The 9,962-nt window shown below is 48.0% G+C and overlaps 1 protein-coding gene across 5 annotated transcripts in view; it reads left to right on the top strand.

Moving 5' to 3' along the window:
• The window catches only part of LOC135548261 (ras-specific guanine nucleotide-releasing factor 2-like), a 70,405-nt gene extending 61,465 nt beyond the window's left edge, over nt 1–8,940 (top strand). For 4 of the 5 annotated variants that reach the window (XM_064977663.1, XM_064977662.1, XM_064977660.1 and 1 more), the window contains 7 exons: nt 392–452; nt 6,126–6,229; nt 6,314–6,398; nt 6,558–6,835; nt 6,968–7,085; nt 7,238–7,306; nt 7,411–8,940. In XM_064977663.1, coding sequence (XP_064833735.1) covers nt 392–452; nt 6,126–6,229; nt 6,314–6,398; nt 6,558–6,835; nt 6,968–7,085; nt 7,238–7,306; nt 7,411–7,506 — 811 coding nt within the window. In that variant the 3' untranslated portion in view covers nt 7,507–8,940. Of the gene's footprint in view, nt 1–391; nt 453–6,125; nt 6,230–6,313; nt 6,399–6,557; nt 6,836–6,967; nt 7,086–7,237; nt 7,307–7,410 lie in introns of those variants that run through there. The other variant, XM_064977664.1, reaches the window with a different exon arrangement.
• Nucleotides 8,941–9,962: the final 1,022 nt, after the last annotated feature.

The raw sequence follows: 9,962 nt of genomic DNA, 5'->3' as shown, positions 1-9,962 counted from the left end.
CCATAGGCAGACTGGTCAAATCCACATGAATGGGTACTTCCAGGGTACTCCAGGCAGAGCAAAATGTAGTTGGTGGTTCAGTAACCGAAAAAGGATGGGAACCACTGTGCTAAAGTACATACACACACACACACACATGCTAACACACACACAAATACACTCATTTGTTTTACTATCCTTGTGGGGACCAAACAATTGATTCCCATTCAAAATCCTATTTTTCCTTACACCTAAACCTAACCCTAACTCCTAACCATAACTCTTAACCCTAAACCTAAAATAGCCTTTTTCTTTGTGGAGACCGGCAAAATGGTCCCCACAAGGATAGCAAAACCATACCCCCCCCCCCTCCACTATTATATTTATTAATGAGACTCTGCTTGTCCCTCAGTGCCCTTTCTCAAGATGATCAAGATGATGCTCAGCTTAAGATAGAAGACATCCTACAGATGGTAAGTATGGTTCAATCACACACATAAATACTATCTAGATTAGATGCGAAGCCATTTAATTTACAGGGATGCAGTGGTAAAACTACGTTGAGTCAGTCAATAAATGGTGATGTAATTTGGAATGCTGACTTTGGAGCAGAGAAGTCCCCTGCTCCACTTCATCCTGGTAAGACGTGGTCTGGGGACGTTGTCTCGATATAGTCTGTGTGAAAAGGTTGTCTCCGTAAGGAATCAGAACAAATCAGTTGTATTGGTGTGTAGTGTGGTGGAGCCTGTCCCCTGAAGACCCAACTAATACATTATTTCAAATACTTTAGAATTTAGAAGTATTTGAGGTGAGCTTTATTTACACTGAACAAAATATAAATGCAACATATAAAGTGAAATAAAAGATCACACACAGACAAAAAGCTTATTTCTCTCAAATTATGTGCACAAATTTGCTTACGTCCCTGTTAGTGAGCATTTCTCCTTTTCCAAGATAATCCATTCACCTGACAGGTGTTGCATATCAAGAAGCTGATTAAACAGCATGATCATTACACAGGTGCAGCTTGTGCTGGGGACAGTAAAAGGCCACTCTGAAATGTGCAGTTATGTTTCACTATATTGCATCACTCCGCGGCGGAGGGATACATCCGAGGTGAGGTTTTACAGTTTTTATCCCGTTACACCTGTGTCACTGCTGGGGTCCACTCCTATATATAGGCCCCATGGCCGCGACACACGTTCTATTTCATTTTCTCGGGGGACGTCCGTATGGTTTGAGGTACAGACTTTCTGAAGTTCGCTTAGTAAGTCACTGGTAAGTGTAATGTCTTGCGTGGAAGTTTACTCACTGGCTGTTTGCAGCCTGGAACAGCTGGCCACATGGCCGGCCCCTCCTGTTGAGTGATCTGTATCTTCCGCCCGTGGTTTGTCGTACTTGTGTTTCGTTAGCGTTACACTATGACTCTGTGTGCATCCATTAGTATAGAGTCTCTTGCTGCTACAAACTGTAATTTACCTTACACAACTTGCCCATTAGCTTGTTCTATGTGTGTGTGAATTGTGAATTGCTTTAACATGCTGCTTGGTTCTCTGCTGATTACCCTGCAGGGTTTTTTCTTCTTCTTTCCCCTGCAGAGTGTAAGAGTATCATGGTGGGCTTTCCACTATGTTGAGACATTACTTTGGAGTTCCTTAACGGAGTTACTCCATCATATGGTGCTGTTTTTACTGCTTGGATATTAAACTGGCAAGGTAATATTGCAGTTGGCGTAAAACAAAAAAACTAACAAATCAAATCCATTAACTGGTTGCTGTTTTTTTGTCTGTCTGTTTTTCCCACACGAGTCGTCCCTGTTTTTTGCAGAAGTACTGGATAATTTATCCCTCACCGTGTTCCTATTCCTCCAAGCAGGTCACGACATAAGCTTTCCCAGGGCGTCTGACCCCTGCTCCGTGGCCTTGTTGACTTGGCTGAGCTCATGGCCTCCCTATGTGACAGGTGGGAGGGTGGCATCGCCCTGGGGATCTATCTGCATACCTTGTGAATGCACTGCCTGGGTTTGAGCCACGCGGAGAGGGCATGGGAGCCCCTACTGGATGCCTGTTTTGTGTGGTGTTCTCAGAACACCTGCACCTGGCGTGATTGGAGACCATGCACAAGTGGGTTGGCTAGGCTCAGGCTGGGGACAAGCTCCCTCCCTCAGGAGTGGTGTGCCAGCGAGCTGTTAGTCCCTCTATTGGGCCCAATACCCCTCCCAGGAAGCGTGACCGGAGCCGCCGCAGGCAGAGCCCATCTGCTGCCAGTCCTGGATGGGGGGTTTATAGCTTTGATGGCGATGACAGCTGTTCTCTGTTGGCCAGTGATAAGCTGTTCCTGGGGGACAATGCTGGCACTGTTCAACACCGTGAGCGGGGCTACCAGGCTGACAGGCCATCAGAAGCCGGCAGCGGGGCTTCATCGCCCCCAGTGGCTCGAGAGGCTATGAGTAACCTACTCACTTGGGTAGCCACTGCACTGGACATCAAACTGGTGGACAGTGATGACTCTCCATCTGTCCCCATCTCTGCTAAGTTCCACAAGGTCTTGCAGGAGAGCTGGGCCTCTGCCAGGGGGTGCTTCCAACTCACAGCAGAGACTGGACCATGGAGTTATGTTGCGGGCGCAGAGTCACTCGGCTTCTGGGAGTACCCGACCATGGACAACATGATAGCTGCCATGGTGCAGCCGATAAGGTTCGTAGGGACCGGGAGACCCTGAAACGGTTCATGCCGCCTCTTCAGGCCCCGGGATCAAGGCAGACGGACCGTCGCCACCCACCTCTAACCTAATGACGGTGGGGCCTCTCTCCTGCCCCATCGCCTCGTGCTGAGGGACAACAGCGGTGAGGGGCACAGTGTGCGGTGGAGCAACAACCTGTCAACTGTCGCCGCCATAGGGACGTGCTTGGGGGACCCAGGTGCCCGCAGCACCAGAGGTGAGGCAGGCCCCGGCAGGACCCCTGACACACCCTTCCGCTTCTCCCCGTCTCAAAGGGCAAAGGTAGGAGGAGGGTGTCGAGTCCCCCTGGGTGATATCCACAATGCTTGAGGGGTACCGACTCTAATTCCGGTGCCTGCCCCCGTCCTTCAGGGGCCTTCGTGTCACCACGGTGGCCGACCCCCTGAAGAAAACCCTGGGTCTGGAGATCTCCTCACTCCTGAACAAGGGTGCCATCCGCAGGATCGAGACATCAGAACGGCTAGGTGGGTTCTCCTCCACTTATTTTGTAGTCCCAAAAAGAGACGGAGGGTTTCGACCGATTCTGGACCTCCGCAATCTCAGTGGGTACTTGAAGGTACTGAGGTTCCACATGTTGTCCCCAGCCCGTGTGTTGCAGGCCATGTCCAGGGACCAGTGGTTTGTGATGCTGGACCCAAGGGATGCATACTTCCATGTTCCTGTTCACCCAGCTCATTGGCAGTACCTCCGATTCACTTTCGAAGGGACAGCTTACAAATTCATGGTTCTTCCATTCGGCCTCTCCTTGGCACCCACAAAGTGCATGAACACTGTCCTGGAACCTCTCACGTCCCGAGGATTGTTGATCCTCAATTACCTGGATGATTGGCTGATTTGTGCCCCGACCAGAACCCAGGTCCTGTCAGACAGAGACATGTTCCTGACCCACATCGGCAGGCTGGGCCTTACTGTAAATGCCAAGAAGAGTTGTCTGACACCCACCCAGAGAGTGGCCTTCATTGGCATGGAACTGGACTCAGTCTTCACGAGAGCACGCCTGCCCACCAGAAGGGTTCAGGCGATGTTATTTTGCCTTGACCACTTTCGGCAGGGGCGGGTGTTATCCCCACCTGTTGGGCTTGCTGACGGCGACCTCCCACCGGCAAGCACCCGAAGCACCACCATAACCGCCAGCTGCGGCTGACCGCACAGTGCCTCCGGGCATTGTTGAGGTGGCGCTGTTGCTCCTTTCTCTCAGGTGGGGTGGAGATGCTGAGGATGTGCCACCGGGAGCTGGTCAGCACAGATGCCTCCCAGATTGGCTGGGGGGGGGGGTGACCAAGGGCAGGTCGACCATCGGCTGTTGGCTACCCCCTTGGAGCGGCAGGCTCATCAATACACTAGAGCTTCGAGCTGTAATGCTGGCCCTGCTGTATTTCCTTCCACATGTGAAGGGAATACATGTCCTGGTGAGAACGGACAACACCACAGTGGTGGCTTACATCAAACATCAGGGTGGACTGAGGTGTCCCACCTCCTCCATCTTATGGCACGGGAGTTCCTTCTCTGGGCTCAGGGATGTCTAGCATCTCTACACGCAGTGCACGTACCTGGGTTCCTGAATGTGGCAGCAGATATGCTCTCAAGGGAGGGCTCGCCACCTTGGGACTGGAGCCTACATCCTCAGGTGGTGCAGCACCTGTGGGACAAGTTCGGAGTGCACAGGTGGACATGTTTTCCTCCCTGGACAATGCACACTGCCCCCTGTGGTACTCCATGTCAGAGCCACCAGGGCTTCTGGGCTTGAATGCTCTGGCTCACGGTTGGCCAGGGCTGGAGCTTTACGCATTTCCCCCTTTTCCGCTGATGCAGGCTGTGCTGGAAATATCGCTGTCTCAGGCCGGGGGAACTCTGTGGCATCTGAGACCATACCGCCTCAGTTTTTGGGCTTGGCCGCTGAACGGCACCAATGGCTGCCTAGGTGGAGCGGACATGGTCAGCGAGAACAACAGACCAGCTCTTTGTATGCTATGGTGAGGGAGTCTTGGGGGCTGAGCTGTCAAAGCAGAGGCTCTCTCACGGGATCGTGAACATGATTACAATAGCATACTGCCTGGCTGGAAGTGCCCCTCGCTGGTATCTGTGCTGCGGCCAGCTGGGCTTCCTCTTGAACCTTTGCTAGGTACTATCGGGTGAATGTGGCACCTCCCTCTGCGGTTGGGTCAGCGGTCCTGGACGTCGACTCCCCTTCTGGGGACTGTGCTGGGATCTCCTTCCACATTGATGGCCCCTGCATCTTGGTCCCGCGCTGGGACTTCGCCGTTGGCTGGCCAGGTTCCTCTAGCACCGACAAAATCTGGTACAGGTATACCAATATATTGGAGTGATCCAATATAGTGAAACATAATGAAGGTTACGTATGTAACCACGGTTATGTGAGCTATATGGATCACTCCAATCCTCTACAGTGCTAGAGGTGCATCGAAAATGATGTAGAGAACGTGTGTCACGGGCCATGTACACGGGAGTAAATCTGTAAATCCTCACCTCAGATGTAATCCCTCCGCCATGGATTGATAACCATATATTGGAGTGGTCCATATAGCTCACATAACCATGGTTACATACGTAACCTTTGTTTTGTCACACAACACAATGCCACAGATGTCACAAGTTTTGAGGGAGCGTGCAATTGGCATGCTGACTGCAGGAATGTCCACCAGAGCTGTTGCCAGATAATTTAATGTTAATTTCTCTACCATCGTCATTTTTGAGAATTTGGCAGTACATCCACCTGGCCTCACAACCGCAGACCATGTGTATGGCATTGTGTGGGCGAGTGTTGTGCTGATGTCAATGTTGTGAACAGAGTGCCCCGTGGTGGGGTTATGGTATAGGCAGGCCAAACTATGGACAATGAACACAATTGCATTTTATCGATGGCAATTATAATGCACAAAAATACCGTGATGAGATCCTGAGGCCCATTGTGAGGCCCATTTTTTTTTAAGGTATCTGTGACCAACAGATGCATATCTATTCCCAGTCATGTGAAATCCATAGATTAGGGCCTCATGAATTTATTTCAATGGACACATTTCCTCATATGAACTGTAACTCAGTAAAATCTTTGAAATTGTTGCATGTTGCCTTTATATTTTTGTTCAGTATAGATTGGAGATTTCACTTTTGAGAAAACTCCATTGGTTCTATTTTACAGGGAAAATAAATCAAGCTCAGCTCATATACTGTAAAGTATTTGACATGCACCATGTGCAGCAACATGTCAACCAGGTTTTATCCCCTGTAGAACCACATTAGTCCACTGTGTCCTTGTGTATATTAGTTTATATTAGCTGTCAACAAGCCCAGAGTATACAGTTCATAGTGGAGAGAGTGTCGACATGGAATACTGTTTGTGGCACTTTGAAAATATATCAACCAATTGAATATTGGTTGAACAGACGGAGTGTCCCAAAGCAGAGTGTTTTGATTCTCTGTCTGCGATGGAGCTGGCTGAACAGATCACCCTGCTAGACCACATTGTGTTCAGGAGCATCCCTTACGAGTGAGTGTATATTCTACATCACAGAATAGTATTGTTGAGCTGTTGTTGTTTTTGCATAATTGTGGTGTGTTGTGTGTCCACCAGAGAGTTTCTGGGCCAGGGCTGGATGAAGCTGGACAAGTTGGAGAGAACTCCATACATCATGAAGACCAGTCAGCACTTTAATGATGTAAGATTTAAAACAGATCTATACTCTATAGCTCTATACCAGACAGCACTTCAGATCTAAACTCATATCTTAACATATCTCTTTATCCCGTCTTTTCTTTAACTCTGCCTCTTTCCCACCCCCCATTTCTCTCACCTCCGCTGTTTTGTCCTGCTCTAGATGAGTAACCTGGTAGCGTCTCAGATCATTGCCCATACAGACGTGGGCTCCAGGGCTAACTCCATAGAGAAGTGGTTGGCTGTGGCTGGTATCTGTCGCTGCCTCAACAACTATAATGGAGTTCTGGAGATCACCTCAGCTCTCAACCGCAGTGCCATCTACAGGCTGAAGAAGACATGGGCCAAAGTCTGCAAACAGACCAAGTCACTGATGAGCAGGCTACAGAAGACCGTGTCATCAGAAGGCCGATTCAAGAACCTGAGAGAAACCCTAAAAAAGTAAGGAGAGAAGAAAGGGTGAAAGTATGTCTCTGGGGATTTACTCCTAGATTATCACTAAGGACTTTGTGACAAGTTCGGAAAAGCATGAATATTATGTGATTATTGATTGATGGATTGATGTATGTGCAGCTGCAACCCTCCGTGTGTGCCCTACCTGGGGATGTATCTGACTGACTTGGCGTTCATTGAAGAGGCAACACCCAACTTCACTGAAGAGGGACTTGTCAACTTCTCCAAGATGAGGATGGTAAACACACGCACACACACACACACACACACACACACACACACACACACACACACACACACACACACACACACACACACACACACACACACAGTCAATCACTCTGCCTGTATCTCTCTCATTTTGTCTCATGTCTCTTCTCTCTGTTCCAGATGTCTCACATCATCAGAGAGATCCGTCAGTTCCAGGGTGCGCCCTACAGGATAGAGCACCAAGCCAAGGTAACACACACTACACAGTCGATCAATGGAGTTGTTTTTTGTTACATGCACCGAATAAATCAGGTGTAGACTTTACCATGAAATGCTTACTTACTCTCTCCCAGGTTACTCAGTTCCTGCTGGATAGGACTCTGGTGATGGACGAAGACACTTTGTATGAGCTGTCCCTGAAGATTGAGCCCCGCCTCCTTCCAAGCTAAACACAAAGAAACACCACACAGTTGGTTTCACTCCAGCTGGCACTTAGTGGCACTTAGTATTTAGTATTCTTATTATCATCAGCTTGGTAACCATGGAATCGATGAACGGGAGAGTCACCTGGTTTAGGGTTCTTGTTACTTTAGCAGCATTGCCAATGAACAACTCATGTGAAGACGTGCCTTGCTTGTAAAATATGTACATATCAAGATGCTGTAATAAACTGTATTAGTGTAGTGATAACTGTTATAATGATGATCTTGCATACATTTCAATGTAACATATAATAATATATGCCATTTAACAGACGCTTGTATTCGAAGCAGCTTACAGTCATGCATGCATACATTTTAAGTATGGGTGGTCCCAGGAATCAAACCCACTGTCCTGGCATTGCTAGCATCATGCTCTACCAACTGAGCTACAGAGGATTCACATTGCTCTGAAGAAGACTGAACCCAGTTAGATTTAGGTTTGGCTGTACCTGTGACTTCAAGAGGGAGAAGCTGGCCAGACTAATGGCAGCTGTGGGAAGAGACGAGTGAGGAGGGACAGTGGCTGTCTCTATATTGTCCTCTACTGGTGAACTAGTGGAAGGTCAGCCTCATATCTTGAAGTGATTGTGAGCATTCCCCAAAAGATTTTTCAAATCAAATGTTATTGGTCATATACACGTATTTAGCAGATGTTATTTGCAGGTGTAGCGAAATGCTTGTGCTTCTAGTTCCGACAGTGCAGCAATATCTAACAAGTAATATCTAACAATTTCACGACAAATACCTAATACACACAGTAAAGGAATGGAATTAAGAGTATATAAATATATGGACGAGCAATGTCAGAGCAGCATAGACTAAGATACAGTAGACAGTATAGAATTAAGCAATAAGGCCCGAGGAGGTGTGGTATATGGCCAATATACCACGGCTAAGGGCTGTTCTTATGCACGACGCATCGCAGAGTGCCTGGACACAGCCCGTAGCCGTGGTATATTGGCCATATACCACAAACCACTGAGGTGGCTTATTGCTATTATAAACTGTTTACAAATGTAATTAGAACAGTAAAAATAAATGGTTTGTCATACCCGTGGTATACGGTCTGATATACCACGGCTGTCAGCCAATCAGCATTCAGGGCTCGAACCACCCAGTTTATAATACAGTATTGTCACGCCTCCACCTGCTCCCCCTCCCTGATGCTCGAGAGAGCCAGGCTCCCCATCATTACGCACACCTGTCACCATCATTACATGTGTCAGCGCAATATTGGACTCATCTGGACTCCTTCACTTTGTTGATTGCCACTTTTATATCTGTCTGTTCCTCAGTTTGTTCCCTGTGTCAGCATTATTGTCTTTATGTTTTCCCTGTCCAGACGCTGTCTTTGTTTGTTTCTTGTCAGTTGTTTATTAAATGTTCACTCCCTGTACTTGCCTCTCGTCTCCCAGCGTCTGTCCTTACAGAATGCTAACACCCCAATTTGAAGCATCAGGGAGTATTTTTTTTAAAAGAATTTCTGGTGACGTCGGGTCCAAGTGCCGTTGCCGGAGGAACCGGGGATGCCTCAGCTGGTTTGTTGGGCTCCCATGCCTTAGCTGGCTCGAGAGGTTTCCTTGCTTTATTTGGCTTGGCAGGCTCTCACACCATGTCATGCCTTGGCCGCCTCATAAGGCTCCAGAGCCTTGGCCGGCTCGTCAGGCTCCCATGTCTTGGCCGGCCTGTCAGGCTCGCCCAGGTGGGACGCCGGGGGGGGGACCAGCCTGCTCATCATTACGCACACCTGTCACCATCATTACGCGCTTCAGCGCAATATTGGCCTCACTTGGACTCCTTCACTTTGTTGATTGCCTTCTCTATATGTCTGTTCCTGAGTTTGTTCCCGGTGTCAGCATTAATATTGTTTTGTTTTCCCTGTCCTGACGCTGTCCGTGTTTGTTTCATGTCCGTTATTTATTGAATGTTCACTCCCTGTTCACTCCCTTCTCGTCTCACAGCGTTGGTCCTTACAAGTATATACATATGAGATGATTGATGCAAGGTATGAAAACATTATTAAAGTGACTAGAGTTCCATTTATTAAAGTGGCTATTGATTTCAAGTCGGTGTATGTAGGCAGCAGCCTCTCTGTGCTAGTGATGGCTATTTTAACAGTCTGATGGCCTTTAGATTGAAGCTGTTTTTCAGTCTCAGTCTCAGCTTTGATGCACCTGTACTGACCTTGCCTTCTAGATGATAGAGGGTGAACAGCCACTTTTCTCAACCTTGTAATGTGTAATATACAGTAACTTATTCTCCTCAGAGCCAAACAATATAGAGAATATACATGTATATGGCTCCACTACTCCCAGTCTTTACCCAAATTGCAGTTTCAGCAATGTTTATTTCAAACATCTCTGTTTTGGAGATGACAAGATTCAGATTCTGTTCTTGGGTAAAGGGATTTGAGCCAAACAATT

Source organism: Oncorhynchus masou, chromosome 11 (assembly GCF_036934945.1).
Source record: "Oncorhynchus masou masou isolate Uvic2021 chromosome 11, UVic_Omas_1.1, whole genome shotgun sequence".
Classification (NCBI taxonomy): domain Eukaryota; kingdom Metazoa; phylum Chordata; class Actinopteri; order Salmoniformes; family Salmonidae; genus Oncorhynchus; species Oncorhynchus masou.
Note: the sequence above shows the minus strand (reverse complement) of the source record. Positions and strands in the feature narration are given on the sequence as shown.